The following is a 21844-nucleotide window of genomic DNA, read 5'->3' as shown; positions in this document are numbered from 1 at the left end:
TTATCTCCATGAGGGAAAATTAAATGTGCGCTCTTATTTGTTCATTTGTAAATTCAGTATCCTCAAAGAATAGCTGCCTAAGAAATTTGGACCTGAATTGTTTTTTGTTTTTTTTGTTTTTGTTTTTGTTTTGTTTTTGGCCAGTCCTGGGCCTTGGACTCAGGGCCTGAGCACTGTCCCTGGCTTCTTCCCGCTCAAGGCTAGCACTCTGCCACTTGAGCCACAGCGCCGCTTCTGGCCGTTTTCTGTATATGTGGTGCTGGGGAATCGAACCTAGGGTCTCATGTATCCGAGGCAGGCACTCTTGCCACTAGGCTATATCCCCAGCCCCCTGAATTGTTTTTGAATTCAGGAATTCATATCTGTATCAAAAGCCTATTAGGCAAAGCACATTTATCTTGAAGCAACAAAAGAAATAAAGAACATGAATTGAAATAGCTCGTGTTTAGCTACATGCTGATAAACCTATCATGACAAAAAATAAACAAACATAAAAAAACAACCCTCAAAGTGGAAAACTGGTTCATAACAATCCCCCAAAAATCATAGAAAGAACCAAGGGCACTTGGCTCACGTCTGTAAGCCTAGCTACTCAGGAAGCTGAGATCTGACGATTGTGGTTCTAAACCAATATGGACAGGAAAGTCCCTGAGACTCTCATCTCCAAATACTACTCAGAAAAAGCTGGAAGTGGTGCCGTGGCTTAAGTGGCAGAGTTATCCTTGAGCAAAAGAAACTCAGGGACAGCTCCCAGGCCCTGAGTTCAAGTCCTAGGACACACACACAGGCACACACACACACACACACACACACACACACACACACACACTGTATAAAGATCTCCATGAAGTAAATATCAAGAATAATTCTTTTCTATTTGTGCTGGCTTAGCCAACTTGTCTAGAATTCTCAGTTGGGCACGCTGGGCTCTCTAAAGGACAGGAACAGAGGTAGATAGCAGGGCTCACAGTGTGGATAGGAGCTCCATTAACTGTCCCTGCAGGACTCTACCCAAGCCTCCACTTCCTTATCTTGAACAGAGAGGTGTGGAATGCCACTTAACACAGAGCTGCCATGATAATTTAACAAGACAACACAGCTAAAGCTCTATAAAAATAATATCTGTAGCTGTCAGTGAATATTAGCTATTGTTATTGCTAAAGATATACAATCTCCAAGGAAAATGTTGTCTATAGTGAAGACTGATATCTCAGGAACAAACAGAGCATTTGTGTTAGCTGTGAGAATACTAAGAATTGTGAAAAATTGTGACAGTGTTTCATTATATGTATATCTTTTAAGGTCAGTGTTAGAGAAGACCTCTACAAAATGGTTCCACTAAACCAAGGCATTCTGGCTTTCATTACCTCCGTGTGACCTTTCTGATAGCGAGGAATATATCAGTGACAAAGCCTCTTTGTTCTCCTTGGTAATCTCCAGTGGATTAGCAAAATCTTTAGTGTAAGATCTAGTGTAGTAGTATTAGGTTTTCCTATGACTCTGAAATGTGAATTCCTAGGGAAATCAGTCCTCTCTATCTTTGTCTCTCAACGAGGACCAATAAAAGGATCCACTTAAAGTTAGATGCAAAAGAGTATTTTAGAAGAAATAAACACTTTCAGATGAAAGCTAAGGAATATTCAGGAAAGAGAAAGGACAGTAATCAAACCATCAAAGCATTATACAAATTTAAAGATGTACAAGATTCAGAAAATGGATGTGTGTTTGTGTGTGTGTGTGTGTGTGTGTGTGTGTGTGTGTGTGTGTTTATAGTGCTAGGAATCGAACCCAGGGCCTCATATTTTCCAGGCAAGTAATCTACCACTGAGCTGTATCTCCCGTCTTTGAAAGACTTGATTTTCTTTTTTGTTTTCCTAAACAGAAAGAACCAAAGTATAATTGACACACATTTTGAACATTATCAGAAGCAGTTAGGTTACATAAAAGCTTTCCAGAAAACAGTTTTAAAACGTGAGAAGTTTCGCCAATGCCTAGGGTTAAAACAAGTATTAATTTCTTTAACTTTCTCCCTTCCACTTTCAATACTTGATCCATATGCTTAAGATCCCCCCTTCCCTCTCTCTCTTTCTCTCCCTCTTTCTGTCTTGTCTCTGTCTCCATCTCTCTCTTCCTCTGTCTCTCTGTTGCCATGTTGTTTTTTCCACACTTTGAAACTGTTGAATATTCACGAGCTAGTATCACCATAACAGTATGCAAGCTACACAATGTTCCTTTGTGACAGTTGTTGGGTTTGCACCTATACCTTCTGGGAACAAGGACCATGGAAAAACAGGTTAAAAGTCGTAAGTTGCTTTTTAATAATAGTAAAGAATAGGTCAGACTTTAAGTATAAGTTAAAGCAAAAAAGCCTGGGGTTTCTTTCTTTTTGTATTATCATAATTTTCCTTAACCAACTAGAGCCTAGTTTATAATCTACTAAATTCTGACTCATATAAGTCCAGATCCATTATGACCTAGTTTATTTCAGCAATTTTTAGGTGTCAGAAGGAAATGAATTTCAAAAACCACCCTCCACAATTATGAATACAACCTTTAAATCTAAAAGAACGAAGGCCTGGCTACAGCTAGCTTCAGACTGTGGGGTTTATTTGCCATCTTTTTTTTCTCCTCTCTCTGAGTTGGCATTGAGAGCCAGACTCAAAAACCTGTTTGACCACCGACTGAAGCCCTTGAAAACACTTGGGGCAAAAACAAATTTGTCTTCTAAAACTGCAAAATGCTGACAAAGCCTTTATAGAGGTCATGCAAAAAAAAATTGCTTTCTCTCCCTAGACAAACATGTCACATGGAAGGTCATGGCACTGCAGCTAGTCAAAACAGGCTCAGAAGTCTAACCTTGGGCTGGGAGAAAAGGTGAGTTACACAGTCTCATTAGTAAAGGACCAATGGCAGATTTTAACTCTTTTATTTCTTAATGCCCCCTTCTCCATTTTATGTTTCACTGCTTAAAACTCTTGAAGCAACTTCATTTCACCAAGAATACTGGCATCTCAAGGGGGCCCTGGCAGCTGACTAGTTGTCTGTCCAAATGCATCTGCTTTCCTTCAGTCATGGTGTTGCCACGTGTCCGGACACCACACAGGTCCTGGCCCCTCGTGTCACTAGATAACTTCTCTCTGGTGACATGTGAGAGGTGATGAAGGTGACTGCCAGCCTGGCAGCAGGGACACTCCTGGTTGCTTGGAATCCCCCCTCTTTCTGAGAGCTGAAATACGGATGGCAGAGTTGCAGCTCCAGGCCTCTCTCCTGCGCTGAACTTTTGCTGAGGGCTGTCACCTGAGCTAGAACTTTGACTGTCCTTGAGACATGGAGTTTGTGGTCCTTCTCTGATGTATGTTAACCTACACAACATACAACAACGTTCAGACTCTTGTAATTTTTCGTTTTTATCTAGCACACAGTCACTGCATGCTGAAGCATGCTGGGCGATGGGTATCGTGATGAATAGTGAACTGGACAGGTGTCTGGTCCCACTATGGAGTGTGACACTTTATGTTATGTTTCATTCCTATCATGATTCTGTGTGAATAGTAAGGCTAGACATGGATTCAGAGTCCAAAGAGGTTGGTATAGTCTTTCTAAGTATCACTATACCCTTGAGAGGCAAGAGAACGAAGTGCATGGGGGCGGGGGGGCTCATCCTCTCCCTACAGTCTCCAGTGGGGTGGGGATGCCAAGTCTGTAAGAAGCTTGTGAGGTCAGGGAGGGAATCTCCGGTCTGGCTGTTGTTGGTCCAGAAGGTCCCTGTGAAGCTATTGCTTATGGCTTCTCCCTTCTTCTCATGAGTGGCTTTTGCTCTCATCTCTCTACCAGCATTAATAATGATTAATAATGATTAATAATGATCATGAATGGTCACCAGTGAGCTCTACTTTGGAAATTCCAAGGGTCAGACTCAGGGTATGCTAACGGCCCCGTCCTCTCTACTGACCTTCCGTTCCCTTGGAGATACCTGGTGACTTGTCTTCTAAAACATCATCATGACTCATTTTCTTCTACTTTCTACTGTTCCTTCTTAAATCTTTCCCTGTTGGTTTGTCATCTGTCCATCCTCTAAATATTGCTATCAGCTTTTCTATCCACACCCTCCTCTGTGGTTATCTCCTCCAATGTTCTGGCATTAGGTAACATCGATGATGACAACGACGACGACGATGACGATGATGATGATGGCAGCCACATGTGCATCTCTAGGCAAGGCACTCTCCCATCCATTTACCCCCCAGATACTTCCTCTTAGATGTCTAATAGGAAGCACTCCATCTAAAACCAAACCTATGAAATTATTCCTGCAACTTCTATGTGTACCTAATCTCCACAATCTGGCAGCCACGGAGAGGGCTACCTCCTCTCCCCATAGCTCACGCTATCAGCCATCCCAAACTAATTATCGCAAGAGCTTCCTAAGGGGTCTCTCTGTATTTAACTACGGTCCTACTGAGGACATTCCGGGCTTCTCGTCTCTCTCATAGTAAAATAAGAGTCCTTCCACTGACAGAGAAGACCCATTTAATGTCTTTCCTCCATTTCTCTGTTACTCTGTCCTCTTGTCCCATAGCAATTTTATCCATGGCTCCTTAGAAATCCCAAGTAAGTAACTGTGGGGTGTGGGGTGTGTGTGTGTGTGTGTGTGTGTGTGTGTGTGTGTGTGTGTGTGTGTGTGTGTGTTTCGATGGGGGTCCTTTGGACCTATAGCCCAATCTATAGGGCTGCTCTTTATACTCAAGTGTCAAATTGTGGGGGTGATCTTCGTTAACCCCTGGGTTACAACAGTACAATGATTCCCATCACCATTCTCTATTTTACTTGTATTCTCCCCAGTACTAATCAGTTTCTCATATGCTTTATGCTTGTCTTGTTTGTCATGATGACTGTCTGTTTCTCTTAGGAGTATGGATGTTCCAGGAAGGCAGGCATTTCCACCTATTTCTCTCACTATTTGTCTCCCCAGAATCTGAAATACTTTCAGGCACCTAAAAGGCATCTAATTGTGTGCAGTTTATTTTCTCTCTTTAGTCTTTTAATTTCCTTTCCTTTGGCTACAGGCATAAATGTTTGGTCTGGGTGTAAAGGCCTTGGAATGGAATGGGGAAAGGCTTTGGAGGAGAGCTGCGGAAAGTAGAATTACAAGGTTAAAAATAAGCAACCAGTTGAGGTGTGCAACTTTCAGAATGTCATCTAAATACCAGTCATTGTTCTGTTCCTTTGCTTTCTTTGCCTTGTGGTTGTCTATGAAGACTAGATTTGGAAACACATGGAATAGCTGAATCGGGAAAGATGTTATGAGAATGCCCTCACTTTACAGAGGAGGAAGTTTTCCTGCTAAGTAGCGTTGGCAGGGTTGAAGTTATTCATTGCAACAAAGACAAGGTCCACCGAGCTCACGCATGCTCACACATGACCTGCACAGTCCTGGAATAAGGAAAATATCAGAGGGCTGTGCCAATTCTTTCACATCAAACAGAAGCAGGGTCTCACATCCAAAGACTTTTAAACAAAGTTCAAGCACATATTCTAATAAATAAATGTACTTTATTCCTAGTGGAAAAAGTTACTAATGGGTTAAGCTCACTGAAACTAACCATACCAAGCTTCAGACATTTGCCACCATAAATCTCTTTGGCAGATAAACAAATCATAGGCCAAATAAGGAATTAACGAGATGGGTACCAGTGGCCCATGCCTGTAATCCCTGCTATGTTGGAGGCCGAGCTCTGAGGATCATGGCTCAAAGCCAGCCTGGGTAGAAAAGTCTGTGAGACTCTTACCTACAATTAGCTACCAAAATGTTGGAAGTAGAGCCATGACTCAAGTGGTAGAAGCATCAGCCTTAATAGCTAAGGACAGCATCCAGGCCCCGAGTTCAAACTTTAGTACACACACACACACACACACACACACACACACACACGTACATGAACACACACAAACAGAACACATAAAGGATGGAAACTATTAACATTTATTCTTTTGAATAGTTACTCTCTGGTCTAAGGGTGAATCCCAGTGATGCATGCATGCTTAGCACAGGTTTGATTCCCCAGCACCACAAAACAATTCCTTTTCCTCTCAAAAGAAGTAAATCATCAGTGTTCAAATACGTGTAATGACTCTAATGCTTACATTTGAGACATGTATTAGTCCTACTTCTGCGAAGGGTAGTTATGTCTGTCTGTTCTAGATCAATTTATGTCTAGAAATTAAATGTCAGAACATTTTTTGGGAGGGTTACATAAATAGATTTTCTCCTAGAGTTGCATTTATGTATATTTTACATAGGAGAAAATTGAGAATCTTTCAGTGCACATGGAGCCTGCAAGGTGGGTAAATGAACAGGAAGTGGCATTGAACTTCCTGTGGTCAGAGCTAAAGTAGATGGGACTCTAGTTCTGTTCCATTAGCGAGTACCTCATCATTGTTCATTTTACTTTAAAACAAAAAGGAAATGGAAGAAAGATTTTTGACTCTCAATTTTCAAAGAAAGTGAAGCATAAACAAAGAAGGAAATGAGTATATCAAAAAGTTGTGCAGAATAAATATCCAACTGAAACACACGCAGCAAAGAATGACTCAAGGTACAGGTCTGAGGAAGTCCATAGGGGATCAATTTTTTTGTTTCTGATTAATTTAGGGGGGACCCTCACAAAGTACAAACTTGAGTCTATAAAGATTTAAAACCAAACTTCCAAACACAAAGATAGTTCTGAATGCAAAAATCCTCTTTATGTATGTATTTTTCTCTCACCTTGCTGTAAGCCAACTTACTACTTTCTTTTCACATTCTACAAAAACACAAAAATGAATAGAAGGGGAGAAAAAAATAAGGCAAAGTGCTTTATAAACAACTTTTTTCAAAGTACAATGCAAAAGTGCCTGAAGAGTAAGTTAAAATAGTAGATCAATCTAAAGAACAAGGAAATCAATGTATATTATCTCTTATTCTTCTGATCAACTGTTGAATATCTCTAATTTTTATATTTACACAAGGGAAATGCAAATGTGTTCTTTGAGCAATGCTAAGGTCTCTCTTAGAATGCATAGGTGAAAATGTGTGTGTGTGTGTGTGTGTGTGTGTGTAAAATGCAGCAAAAAGAGATGTGATATTTAACTAACTATAAGTAAAAAACAACAACAACAACAACAAAAAACCTATCATGTATGTTCTTACCTTGAGACCATCTTGATTTTCATTGAGCTCGGAAAGTTTAGAACTGGATTTCTGACGTTTAGGTCTGCTTCTTTCTCCGATATAATCGGAAGTGTGTTCGTGCAACTTTTCTGCTTCCTGAGTGTTCAAGATACACTCATCAAAGCTGTTGAAGCTGGAGGGGATGTTTTCTTTGTTGATGAACCCCCTTAAGTTGAAAGGGAAAAAGAAGAACTTAATTTTATTTGAAAGGGATATTTCACAATACTACTGTTGTACTGTACAGGAATCTGAAGAAAGCCCCAAAATTCCAGTTTGCTTTTTAGGTGAAAAATCTCAGTAGGGTATCACTGTTGAAGCTGCCCGGGACCCAATGAATCCCATTAAAAGGCAAATTATTCTTAGCAGCAAATTGTCAGGGGTCATGTTTCTACCAGGAAACAGCTTTTGTAATTTTCCAAAAGTAATTTGTATTCAGATTGGGAGAAAGGTGTGTGTGTATAATGAAACTTCCCACTGTGCATGGTGATATATATATGTATACACACACACGCACACACACACGTACACACATATGTGCTGAGGATCAATGTTATGTTAGACCACTGAGCCATATCCCTGGACTCATAGACATACATAACTTTTAGTATTACAAATTCATACAATTTATAAAGAAAAAAATCTCAACAGAAAAAAATACCTTTTCTAGAATGTGAATATTGATTTTCCCCTGTGATAAAGGTATTTTAGTAGAAGACAAATGCATTAATGCTTAAAATCTCACAGAGTTAGACAATCTTGGTAGAACTCACGTTAACAAAATCTACAGAACACCAAGCAATTGAGCTGAAATATGGATTTGTTATTTCTTAGGAGTTTTGCAGTATAAGCTTATGAGAAACAGAAATGTCATAATTATGGCATTTAATCTATTGGATTACAACATTTTATGTATTTTAAATATTCCTATAAGAGGTTTTAAAAAGTTATATTACTTACAAACTGATTTTTTCTAAGTGTATCGTGGAACAAATTAAATTGTCAACATAGCAACATAACTTGGTAAGGAAGAAACGACTGGGACTTTCGGCTCTCTCACTGTGTGAGTTAATGTCTCTCCCGAACCCCTTAGGCTATGTCTTGAAATAAATGACTTTGGAAGAGTAAAAATAGATACCATATTTTACTGTCAGTTCAACCATATCCCCAAATGAGATAGCATTAAATATTAATTCTGCAATCTAAATCCATATCTTTAGGTTAGAATGGGGACAAAAATTATACATTAAACACTATCATAATATTTTCAGAGTGATATTACTCTTGCTCTTATTTTCTACAACTTCTAATGTGGAAAGTATACATGTGAATTAGACTTACATAAAAGATTTATGCACACATATGAGGGATACCCTAAGTATAGATGAACTGCAGACAGGAGAGAAAGCCACACAGACCCTCCCATCCCCAGAGCGCCCCCCACCCCCCCAACCCCCCCCACCTCTCCTCCACACCCCCAGAGCTACCTTCTGAGGATGCCTTAAACTCAAAATTACTAGTTTTACTAATTAAATTCACTTTTCTTGTCAACCTTTGTATTTTTCCAGACTACTAGAGTGTGTGTCCAATTATGATTTTTAATTGAGGGTCTTTTAGGCATGAAAGCTATTACAGGCTGTGTCTCCTCACAGCTTGTGTGTTGAAGCACTAATACTCAAAGTGACTATGTTGAGAGACAAGGGCTTTCAGAAGGTAATGAAGGTTAAACGAGGTCATGACAGCTGTGTCTTTCTCCACCATGAGAGCCATCCTTATAAGATAGAGAGGGGAAGAAAGCCTGAACACAGAAGAAAGGCCATTGTCAAAGCCGAGGACAGAGGCCTTGCCAGAAACCAGCCCTGAGTCAGCTAGCCTCCTGACTGTGAAAAGATGAACTTCTGTCAGTTAACCAACCCAGCTGTTATATTTTGTTCTAGTAGCCCAAGTACACCGATACAAAAGCTAAAGTCTGTTGTTAAACATCAAGAGAAAAACAGCATGCTGGTACATCCTGTAATCCCAACTAACGCAGGAGATGGAAGGAGGAGAACCAAGAGGATCAAGAAGTCAGTCTGAGGGGCTGGGAATATGGCCTAGTGGCAAGAGTGTTTGCCTCCTACACATGAAGCTCTCAGTTCGATTCCCCAGCACCACATATATGGAAAATGGCCAGAAGGGGCGCTGTGGCTCAAGTGGCAGAGTGCTAGCCTTGAGCAAGAAGAGGCCAGGGACAGTGCTCAGGCCCTGAGTCTAAGGCCCAGAACTGGCCAAACAAAACAAAACAAAAAAAAAACCAAAAAAAAAAAAAAAACTAAAGAAGTCAGTCTGGGAAAGGTTAGTGAGACCCTAATCTCAAAAGAAATAATAACAGAAAGTACAAATGAAAGGGCTAGAGGCACAATTCAAGAAGTCGAGGGACTGCCTCGCATGGAGGAAGGTCTGAGTTTGATCTCCAGTACTAGGCCCAAAACCAATCAACCCATCAGACAAAGCTTTACTCCCTTTTGGAATCGAGAATAAGTGACCAGAATAAACCTTATTGAGATGAATTGCATGGAACTGTGTCTGTGTGGAAGGAAAACCACGTTCATTTGCACTAGTGGATCTCAGCCAGGATGCGTGCCTGACTTGTGGAACAAATGTCAACTCTTCTTCCAGAAACATTGTCAGGGTTCAATCATATTTGTCACAATTTAATTTGACCTGAACTTAGACCTTTGGGCCTCTCATTTTAATTACCAAGATTTTTTTTTCCCCTTTTCTTTCTTTTTGTTTGTGGAACTGAGATTTGAACTTAGGGCCTGATGCTTGCTGGACAGGTGTTCTACCACTCAAGTCCCAATCTCGGCCCTTTTGGCTCTGATTATATATGTTCAGATAGTGTCTTATGTTTTTACCTGTGCAAACCTGGGAAACCAGTCCTCAAAGACTCTGCCTCTTGAGTAGCTGGGATTACAGGAATGTGCCACAAACACATGCCCAATTACTAGGATCTCATTTCTATGTTTTCTCTTCTTTTTCTCAAGGTTTCCTTCCTACTCCTACATACACATTTAATATCCTAATAATAAGATCTATTTATTATCCTTCCAATGTAACCTGCTTTCTCTTTCAATTTGCAGTAGGACTTTAACATAATAAAGACATTTGGATCAATTATCCAGTTCACTGTGTTTTAGAAGAGTCAAACTACCTTGACTTAAAAAATATTATCAAACCTAGTATGCTCAGGCCTTAGCTACCTGGGAGGTTGAGATTGGGATGATCCGTTGAAGGCTAGCCTGCCCCCCTCCAAAAAAAAGAGCAAGATCCCTTATCTCAACCAATAAAAAGCTGGGTATAGGGATACATGCCTGTCACCCTAGCTACATAGGAGCACAAAATAGGAGGGCCATGGTACAGGGCTGACTCAAGCAAACAGCAAGACCCTATACAAAAAAACCCACACACACAACAAAAGCAAATGGAGCTGGAGACATGGCTCAGGTTGATAGAAGGGGGAAATCTGCTGGTTAAAAAAAAACGATTCTGGGCTGGGGATATAGCCTAGTGGCAAGCGTGCCTGCCTCGGATACACGAGGCCCTAGGTTCGATTCCCCAGCACCACATATACAGAAAACGGCCAGAAGCGGCGCTGTGGCTCAAGTGGCGGAGTGCTAGCCTTGAGCGGGAAGAAGCCAGGGACAGTGCTCAGGCCCTGAGTCCAAGGCCCAGGACTGGCCAAAAAAAAAACAAAAACAAAAAAACGATTCTAACAGTCAACTGCCTCTAGACAGGCACACGGCAGTTTTCTCTTGCCATGCCTTAAGATCTCTCTACAAAGATATTCAGGAGGAGGCCATGAGCCATGCTAAATGAACTTGGCTTCTTACAACATAGCAGGCAGCTGGTAGACATCGAGGACTCTCCAAATGTGAGTTAAATGTTTAGAATGGTCAAAATGAAACAGTGAAATAGGACAGGAGCAGGAGGCGGGACTACAACACAGCGACTGCCCTGAGTGTGTATTTGAAGTGAAAAAGTGAAAAAAAAAAAAACAACAACAACAAACTCAAGCAAGAAGGAGAGGGGATGCGGGCTTACTTTTCTCTACCATGCCGAACTTCATCTGGATCCTTCGATGGGCGTCTCCGCTGTCTGGAGGACGCAGCGGAAGACGTGGATGATATCCCAGACTCTGAGTCCTCTGAACTTTGGCCTCCCGAGCTATTCACATCAAAAAGATGCTGCTCAACGGCTGACCGGATGGTTCTTTCCAAGAGTCTGGTTAAAAGATATCATAACCAAGAGTCAAATCAAGCCATAAGATTTATCAAGGATTTCCTTCAAAAGCAGATGTTCGTGAGTTTGGACATACTTCCATTTCCAATGGAAAACCATTTGTGCTTCGGGAGTAAAGGCAGAATAGTGATACATGTATCTAAACATTCTTGGTATCGTGAATTAAAGAAAAACCAATATCACCCACCAATTTGTCACCTGTGTTTCTTGCCTTTGTCTAGGATTTCTTGAATTGCTTAGGATTGCTGAAAGGCTCACAGAGGTCCAGCAATCATTATGTAGCATTCAGGAAGTAAGGGCCATTTCATATAAAGCAGAATGAGAAAAGATATTTTTCTTCATAGAATGATAACATACTTATTTTTATAAAGCTAAGTTTCTTCTAGATTTTGTATTAGTTCTGTACCTCCTCAGTATGACTTACAAAGCAAATTGGCAGAAGGATTTTAGGATTCCTACGATGCATTTAGAATCCCTTTAAAATAAAATTATATAGGAAATAATACTATATTGAAAAAAGAAGGCAGCTCATCAGAACAATTAAATAGCACAACAGCATAGTATGTTCTTTTGTAGCCTCTAGTTGATTACATGTACACACCCAAAATGTATTTAGTTGTTCAGGTAGGCACACAGGTTGAAAAGGATGTGCAGTAAGCTAAGTCTAATGTTGTTTTTAGATCTGCAGAACCTATCAGCACACCTAGACCTTTTCTTTTTATCGCCATACTCTTTAATTCTAAGTTGTCATGGCAACTTTTTCATTTATATTGATCAAAACATGTTTTCTTTCATTTGAAAATGAATAACATGTTTTCTAAATGCTTTTGATGGACAAATAGCATTCTCTTAAATAAAATGGGTTTCGAGAACTTAAAAAACAACTCAAGATTTCCCAACTGGAGCTTTAGAGTAGACTCTTAACTTCATTCAAATCATACTGACAACATTTTTAAGATAGTGAGCAAAGTGAGAGAGGTAGAGATGATGGAGAAGTGCGTCTACCAGGAATGATTCATCAGTCATTACTTAGGGCCTAACACATGCCAGCAGCTGCTCTTGGTACCAGGGAGACAGCAACGAACATGGCAGACTAGAACCTGTGTTGATGGAGCTGGCATTCTTTCAGGGCAAGAAGGAAGGCACATGCACAGTAATGTTCTAGACAGTGGGAAATTCTCTCAACCATCTTGCAAAGGCCAGAGAGCGAGCACACACATAGCTGGGGACTGGGTCTCAGAAGGGATCAGATTTGAACAAGAAGCAAAGGAGGAAAGTGTGCTGGTCATGCTGAAAAAGGTCCAGTGGAGAAATAAGCAAGGCCTGGGCCAACACACAGGTAATGAGCAATGTGGCTAGAGAGGCAGGGAAGGACAAAAACGAGTTTGGATTTCACCCACGTGCGAGTGGAAGCCGGGAGGAAAAGCACAAGTGTCAGGCCTAATAAACAGGGCACCTTCACTGCCCGGAGGGGAAAGGACTTGCTGCCATTGCTGATTTGCTTTCCCTTCTGCAACCAAGGCTGAAAACCCTTACAGCCAGAGCTCAAGGCTCATTTGCTGCTCCACATCTAATTCCGTGCTTAGCACATTACAAGCAGTCAGTAAGTACAGGTTCCACCAAATGGACCAAGTAGGGAGAAAAGACATGATCAGAGCTTTAACCTTTAGTTCCATGCCCATTACAAGATGTCTCCCAGAGTTCCCTGGCTATTAATGCAATGAACATGATTAATCCATATGATTAATAACTGACATTATTATAGAAATAATTGGTATTATTATTTTTTTGGTAACAGAGGAAAAAAAATATCCTGACCCTGCCAGGCACGATGGTACCTGTGTGTAATCTCAGCATGGAGGAGGCTGAGGCAGGAGTATTGCAAATTCAAGGCCTGGGCTATCCAGTGAGTTTAAGGCTAGCCTGGGCTACATAGTAAAACCCTGTCTTAAAGCAAAACAAAATAAAACAAAGTTGCTAGTTTCAAATAGTGGGGCAGTGTGTAGTCCCATGCTAGCAGAAATGTTTCTTGTTCTCCCCTCTATACACAAGTAGCCTGAAAAAAATCACTTATCATCCTGCCCTTTTAGTACTCTACAACATTAGATTGCTTCAACTCTGCTTCCTGAGTAGGAAAAGGCATTAAAAACTGCAAGTCCCCCAATGCAACTGAAATAACTTACTCTCCGGTGGTGGAAATATTGCCGACCTGGGAAACATGAGCACTGTGAAAAAGAAACAAAGAGAAAGAATGTGGAGTTAGATGAAGGCCCAGAGATGGAGGAACCCAGTGCCTCAAGGGGGGGGGGGCAGGGCACAAAGTGGAAGAGTTAGCCAGGTCCTCAGTGACCAGCCATTACGGGATGCTCTAGGCCCCTCATGTCAGGAAACAGAGGCAGCCCCAGTTACTTATTCCTGCACAGTGGCCCCAGAAAGCCATCTTCCCGCGCTCACCCATTTCACACACTTGTGGCTGCTTGCCTTTCTGCCACCTATTAGGATTTTCCCATTTTCCCCTGCCTGAATCCATCACACCCTGGTCCCCACCCAACAGGCCAACAGAAGTATATTTCTAAAATCCTGTCCTAACGTGGAGGGCAGGAACCACAAAGGGGAGCAAACAAGGAACCCATATTGCTCCTACACAGTCAGCTCTCAGCCATCTTTTCTTCCTATATTCCCACCGTGGAAATCATCTCAAGCTCTATAATGGTAACCTTTCCGCTGCTGAGACATGTACACTTCAGTTACTTTCCTGTTCTCTCCAAAGTCTGAATGTGTGTGTGTGTGTGTGTGTGTGTGTGTGTGTGTGTAGTGTGTGAACAGAGGCTTGAACTCAAGGCCTGGGTGCCGTCCCTGAGCTTTTGTGCTCAAGGTTGGCACTCTATCACTTGAGTTACAGCTCCACTTCTGGCTTTTTGCTTATTAATGAGAAATAAAAGTCAAAGGGACTTTGCTGCTAGGCTTGGCTTTGAGCCATGATCTTCAGATTTTACTTTCCTGTGTAACTGGGATTACTGGCGTGAACTACTGGAGCTCCACTACAGCCTGCATTTTTTCCCCCCCAAAGAACTAAAAAGTGATCAGCACAAGGTAGAGTGATCTGATCTCTCACCAATACTGGCAGACATACATCAGAATTCCCAGGTCCCATGCTCTTGCTTCTCTTTCACATAACCACAGCGAGGGAGGAGTCCTCAGCTATCCTTTTAAAGGTATCATTACTTTATCCATCTAGTCCTCTAAAACATCAAGATTCAAAAATTCCTATGCTTTCAAAAAAGTGCTCAAACACTGAGAAGACTTCAAGAAAAATCAACCTACTTTTGCCTAATAGCTATCTTCTTTCTATTTTATTGAAAAGGAATGGTGATAATTGTCTTTCAATCATAATGCATGCCATGAAAGCATACTAATTTTTATCACATGGGGATGTGGCTTTAGGATAATTTGTCAGGTTTAAAAAAATCTGATGTAACCCCCATGGAAAAATGTCATTTCTTACCAGGCACTGGTGGTTTATACCTATAATCCTAGCTACTTAGGAGGCTGAGATCTGAGGATCACAATTTGAAGCCAGCCTGGGCAGGAAAAGGCTGTGAGACTATTATCTCCAATTAGCCAGCAAAAAACAGTTGGAAGTAGAACTGTGTTTCAAGTGGTAGAGTACCAGCCTTGAGCAAAATAGGGACAGAGAGCAGGCCCTAAATTTGAATTTACACACACACACACACACACACACACACATCATCATCATCATCATCATCATCATCACCATCATCTCTTTTCATTCAGGATCTCTGAGTGTTGTGACCATTTCCGTCTTCTTTCATCACATCATAGTACTCACTGTGGTAGAGGAGTTCAAGGTACACACTGGATAATTTCCCTTAGTTAGAGTTACGGCTCTGTCATGAGCACAGGCAGGACAGAAGGGAAACTCATTCGAAAGATCCGTAAATCAGTAAATGAGTAGAAACAACACAGAATCCTCACTCGAAGACCCTGCCCCTGGGGTAGACTTTATGTAGACTTTCTCACTGTTTGCTATGTCCCTGGGATGTAGGCACCACTGTTTTCACACGGAGGGGTGAGATGGTCTAAGTGATATGTTTTCAGCCACGGAGCCAAGGCAGAGAGAAGAGCTGGGATTTGAACCAACAGCGACTAAGCTCTGACCTTGAGGTTTTTTCTTTTTAATTGTCATTTCTGGTGCTTGAACTCAGGGCCTGAGCACTGTCCCTGAGCTTCTTTTGCCCCAGACTAGTGCTCTACCACTTGAGCCATAGTTCTACTTCTGGCTTCTTCAGTAGTTTATCAGACTGGCTTTGAATGGCGATCCTCAGATCTCAGCCTCCTGAGTATCGAGGATTACATGATAAACCACTGGCACCCAGCTTGATCCTGATGTCTTGGTAGCCACGTGATACTGTCCCTCAAGCCCTCCCTCACTGGATATATCTCTGTAGACGGATGCCTGGGTTCAGTATTTTACTCTGCTTTTAATTTCAACCCCTTCTCCTCTGCTTCAGGATGCCTGTTATTTACCATGGTCCCCAGGCAGCCCTAATTCTCCACGACTCCTTGTCCTTAACTGGAATAAGCAGTCCTTGCTTCTGATGTCTTGCGGCTCACCCTTCCCCTCTGTAAATCCAACACTGTATAATTAACTCTTATACTACACTTCTCAACTCCGTTATGCAATCTTGGCTTGGGGAACAAGGGACCAATGGGCATAATGGCTAGGGGAAACCAATAATCCATGCCTTAAGTAAAGTCCTGAGACAGTGAATCCCCAGGCCTTCCCAGAGTGAAGAAATACGTTTCTTCTCTTTTATGTACTTTCAATCTATTTTGCTTTGTGCCTTTTAAAGAAAAATGATATATTTATTTGTTTGTTTGTTTTTCTAGAACAAAGGGCCTCTATGTACTGAGAAAGTTCCCTACCACTAAGCCACAGCCCAAGGCCTAGTCTGACATTTTTATGTCTTTTTTTTTTCCCCCCTGTGTGGGGAGAGGCAAAGGAAAGGAAGGAAGAGACGAGAAGTGGCAGCAAACAACCAGGCTTTCTTTCAGATTTTCTAACGACCAAAGTGCTTTACAAACCTCACCGTGTAAGGAATCATCTAGAAACTTGGTGATACATGTAGAGATTGTCATTCTTTTCCTTTCAGTGCTTGAGATCGGACCCAGGGCCTCATAAATGCAAGTCAGGTGCATTACTATAATGAGCTATATGCCCATGTATTATATTATGATATCATATTACCATTATATTATTATATATTACATATGTTAGTACTTAGAGCTTTGTACTTGCTAGGCAGGTACTCTACCACTTGAGCCACAGATCCCTCTCTTCTTGCTTGTTTCAGATAGGGTCTTGTAGTTATGGCTGGGCCTCAGACTACAATTTTTCTACCTGTTTCACCCTCTGCCCCACCTAGTTGGAATTTTTTGTTAAGATAGTGGGGCCTTTATAATTTTTGCTTCAGGCCATCCTTGAACTATAATCCTCCCAATTTCTTCCCTTCTGAGTAGCTGGTATTATAGCTGTATATCACTATGCCCAGATACTACGATAAAAAAAATTCCCCACTTGTTTTGATAATCTTGTTGATTTACAGAATTTACTTTAAGTAACAGGTCTCTTTCTTAATACTTATAACTCAAGTTCCTTAAAACTTTTACTATTTAGATATTCCAATAGTTATTTCAAAACATTCTCAATAATGCTGGTATAATATGACATTTTTCATGCTAACTTTGCGAAATAAAAGTCAGTACATTAAATTTTCTTTCACAGCTTACAAGAAAAATGTCTGGTGCCATCTATATCAGTCAAAAAAAGTCTTCCTTGGGGTGTAAAAGTAAATCTGTGTGCTGGTGGCTCACTCCTGTAATCCTAGCTACTGAGGAAGCTGAGATCGGAGGATTACATTTCAAAGTCAGGCCAAGAATAAAAATCTAAGAGATTCTTATGTCCAATTAACCAGGAAAAAAAAGCTAGGGGTGGAAGTGTAGCTCAACTGGTAGAGTGCCAGCCATGAGCAGAAAAGCTAAGCAAGAGGAAAATGCTTTGAATTCAAGCCCCAGTACCAGCACACACACAGATACAAACACATGATAAAAAAAATAAATTGATAATAAAATCAAATAGACAGTATTCATTCTTGCTCATGGATTAGTTTCAGTTCTGATTTATGGTAAATTTGTACTTCATGTTTTTACTAGTACTTTGGAATGTGTAACTTATATAACTTCTCCATTGTTTCAAGTGGTTTTTTGTTTTTTTTTTAAGCCCATTTTCCATTGGGAACCAGAAAAGAGGGGTCCTGACCTTGGCTCTGAACAAATTGATTAAGCGAAGGCAGGTTGCTGGATAGCTTAGGCTGTTCAAGTTTGGTTTCTTCCTACAGAAAATGAAAGGCTTAGCTAGGGATCTCTGTGGTTTTCATTGAGCTCTAAAAGTTTATGACACAGTCTCAAATTTATTGCCCCAAAGTTCAAATCACTACAAAAGGCTATAACTGCTTCTTTACTTTTATGGTATTAGATCAGTCAAATTCATGGTTCATTAGACACCAGAATGGCTTTGGTTAGGTATCCAAATCCTCTCCATGATTGTGTGGGATGTGTTCAACAATTTGCCAATGGGAAGATTTCTAAGAAAATTTCCTGACAGTACTAAGGCCTGCTGCTCTCATAGTTCTCATGGCTACAAGTCTCTGACTCAGAGAGGAAATTCTAAGACAATGATACAATAACAGCCTCCTCCATCTACAAATAGTTTGTTCTTAATCTCTGATGCTACATTTTTTTCCCAGTGGCCTTTGATTGGCTAGCTAAGAAAATGCTTTACTTATGCATTATAGATACAACGAAGGGGAGTCACTTTCTAATGCTGATACAGCAAGTATTGAAACTGAGTGACATCAGTTCCTGTGCTAACCCCATCATTACAGTCAATCCCATCTTTCCAACCGACTGTTCAATCATCTTTAGTTTGTCTTTATACCCATTAGCAAAACTCAAACTACATATCCTTAAGCCAATTATGCTCAGCAGTATTAGTCTGTAAAATTTGCATGTGATAAGATGCACAGATGCCTGTTGACAAGTGCTTCTTTAATTAGATCTCTTGATTTGAAATAAAGCATACATGTGAAAAGGAAAAAAGAAGTTTTAAGCCCATTTTTTTTAGAAAACAGACATCTTGCAAAAGCATGCATTCTGAGTTCTCTTATTTCAGGATATTTTCTGTGGCTTGTCTATTTCTGCCTGTATAATATTACTGTCTTAATCAAAACCATGAGGCCTAACAGATTACTATTTCTCTCTAGTACATAACATTTACATCTGTTTGTTTACTTTCTTAATAATGATTAAGGGTGAAAAGGACAATTATGAAGTGTTTGAAAAGGCCCAAGGACGAAAATAAAAAAAGCCTTCAACAATGCCTAGTGTTTTTGTGTCTCATCTTAATATTGAGAGTTGATGCGCAGTGGAAGGCGACAGAGGAAGGCGACTGAAGCATTATTAACCTGTAATTGTAGCATAGCTCTCTGAAAGTTTAATATTTTAGTTCACTCTTCAGAGTGCCATACACTAAAACACATTTGCCCACTCTTCAATATTCCTTCTGACTTAACCTGTAGTTATGCTTACCATAAGGAGATGGTTAATGGAGTACTTCTAGGTATTTAAAAAAGCAGATAATAGTTTTATCATCACCTAGTGGTTGATATTAGAAACGTTTTGGATCTATTTTGGCTTTAATATACTAGAATGTACATTAAAGATAATATAAGTACTCTGGATATTATTAAGCAGGAGGGCCATAATCACCATACTTCCTCTAAATTCACATGTCCTATTCTTTTCACTATTAGGCTGGACGTGAAAGAAAAAAAAATACTCCTTATGGCTATGACCTTCATATTAAACCTTAATATTAAAAATATTCTTCTAATAAACAGAAGACAGCTCATCAAAACATGAGCATACACACCCCACATATGTCTTCTTTTACAATTTCTTTACAGTTTTCAATATTACATACTTAGCATGCTTTTGCATGAAAAGGAGTTCACATAGACTTTTTAATGCTAAGTCTTTATTAAGCAAAATTATGAAAAGAAGCAGATCGTTCATAAGGCCACTGTACCCATTTTACAGATAGGAAGTTGTGGTTCAAAGTTCAGTAACTCACTTGAGTATACTAAGGTTCCATTCTATGTAGCCCACCAGTTCATGGTTGGCTACAGAACAATAGAGCAATCCACAAAGGTGCACTTGTTTGGTTCAATGTAATGACTGTGCTGGAGATCGGAGGAAAGAAAAAACAATTGCAGTTGTTTTTGAACACTTGACAGCACACACTAAGTCCAATAATCTCCTTGTTTTTGGCGCTTTCTCCGCGGTTTTTGTTAGATGATTACCATCCCAAAGGGAGCCTTGTCTCCCCACCATTCTTCTGCATTCTAGCTCTCAGAGGGATAATGAAATGAGGAAGCCGATGGGGGCAGAGGGGAACAGAATCTCCAGATCAGCTCTGGATGGCTCTGGAGATCCGGTTCTGCTCAGCGGTGGGAAGGAATATCACTTGCTCTTCCGGTTGGTCAGTTCAGGGACAAAAGGAATACAGCAAAGTTGTTTATTTTTTCCCTCCCTCCCTTTCTCTTGGGGTCCTCTTTGGGACCTATTTAAACTGCTTAGATAGTAAAACATGAAGCCAGCAAGGTATAAATGCTTTTCTCAATGCAGAACCTTTGATGCTGTTTTCTTTCTTAATGCTGTAGTTATTTATTCTTGGTGTTTGAACTGAGGGCTCTGTTCTAGCAAGGCTAGTGATATACACAAAGCCATACCTTCCTATTGCTGGTATCACAGGCATATGTCACTACATCCAGCTACTTTCTGTAGAGATGGGGTCTCACAGACTTCCCTCACCCCCCAAGACTGGATTGGAATCCCAATCCTCCATTCTCAGCCTCCTACATCCCTTTGATAGGTGCAACATGCCTTGGGTTAGGAAGAGGATCTCCTGAACTTTTCTGTGTGGGCTTGCCTGAAACCATAATCCTTCCATTTCAGCCTCCCATGTAGCTAGGAGTTCAGGCATGAGCTACGGGTGCCCAACCTAGGATTTTGGTTTTGATAGCACTGTTGCAATTTCAGTGGGAAGCTGAGAGTAATTTTACTAGGCAAAGGTGACAAGAAATCTCTAAGGATGTCCAAATACCTATTTGTTTCTTCATCATGGTGAAAAATCAAGTAGCTACTTAATAAGCAGCCTGCTTGTTTGCTCTGCTCATTAGCAGCCTTGCATATTAAACTACCAATTCTTCCTCCTACGTGATAATGAGTAGTTTTTACTTCAAGAAGATGTTTTGTAAAACACAAGCCTTTTAAAAAGCAAAAACAAACTTGTTACAAATTAAAATTAATGAAGCATAACGACAAGATCTCAAACATATAAACCCTGGCATAAGTTGTTTGGAAAGATACTTTCCCCCACAATGCCATCTAAAGATGCTTTCAAAAGTTTTCTACATATCAAGATCAGAGTGGTATGATATAGTTTTCAGTTCCCATTTAGTGTCAGGTAGGGGCGTGTGCGTGCGTGCATGCGTGTGTATGTGTGCGTGTGTGCGGTGTGATTCTCAGGATAGAACTCTGGGCCTGTGTAGCCAGGGAAAATACTCTACCACACATCTTAACCCAGAGCCACAGGTAGATTTTTAATTTGAAGTGAGCTAAAGCTCCATTTAAACTCAACATAAACTCTATAGTTAAGAGACTTTTGCAAGACTGGTGAGTCCTCTGTGCTAGCCATTACAAAGGGACAAAATCCTAAGGAATGATTTGGTATGTCACAAAGCTGACTTGGAAATGAGTCTGTCATGAAAATTAGAAAGCAGATGAAATATTGAACCTGACCCTAAGCAATTCCTGATCTGCTAAAGTAGTTATTTAGCTTTATTCTGTGCCAGATTTAAACTTGGAGAAAGTCTGAAAAAGACTGTCAACTCCCTGGCTCTGATGGAGCATTTGGTGAGAACACAGACTCCAGGAAGGCCAGTATCCTTGTCAGAGGACATAACACGAACACGCATTTAGAAGCCAGGTAGGCCGATGAGAGCCCCATGAGGAAGACTGGTTACCACAGCCCCAACAGTCATCTTTAGGATCTTGATAAAGCACAGGCAGACACAGCTGTATGAGCTACCTGTTCAACCCAGGAATTTGTAGAGAGGGAGTGAAGGGGTTGAGATGTGGTGGAATCGATGGGATAGGCAGGCGCTGGCCTTTGCCAGATTAATACAGGAAATCCAGGAGTAGGCAGAGATGAGA

At 40.7% G+C, this 21844-nt stretch overlaps 1 protein-coding gene across 7 annotated transcripts in view; it reads right to left on the bottom strand.

The window, feature by feature from the left end:
* Fam13a (family with sequence similarity 13 member A) overlaps nt 1-21844 on the bottom strand; it is a 178093-nt gene that overhangs the window by 40746 nt on the left and 115503 nt on the right. For 5 of the 7 annotated variants that reach the window (XM_048333680.1, XM_048333682.1, XM_048333683.1 and 2 more), the window contains 3 exons: nt 13672-13713; nt 11291-11470; nt 7190-7376 (listed from right to left, as the gene is read on the bottom strand). In XM_048333680.1, coding sequence (XP_048189637.1) covers nt 7190-7376; nt 11291-11470; nt 13672-13713 — 409 coding nt within the window. The remainder of the gene's footprint in view (nt 1-7189; nt 7377-11290; nt 11471-13671; nt 13714-21844) is intronic. The other 2 variants (XM_048333681.1, XM_048333686.1) reach the window with 1 other exon arrangement.

Source organism: Perognathus longimembris, chromosome 24 (genome assembly GCF_023159225.1).
Source record: "Perognathus longimembris pacificus isolate PPM17 chromosome 24, ASM2315922v1, whole genome shotgun sequence".
Lineage (NCBI taxonomy): Eukaryota > Metazoa > Chordata > Mammalia > Rodentia > Heteromyidae > Perognathus > Perognathus longimembris.
The sequence above is the reverse complement of the archived record's forward strand: the minus strand, read 5'-3'. Positions and strand labels throughout refer to the sequence as shown.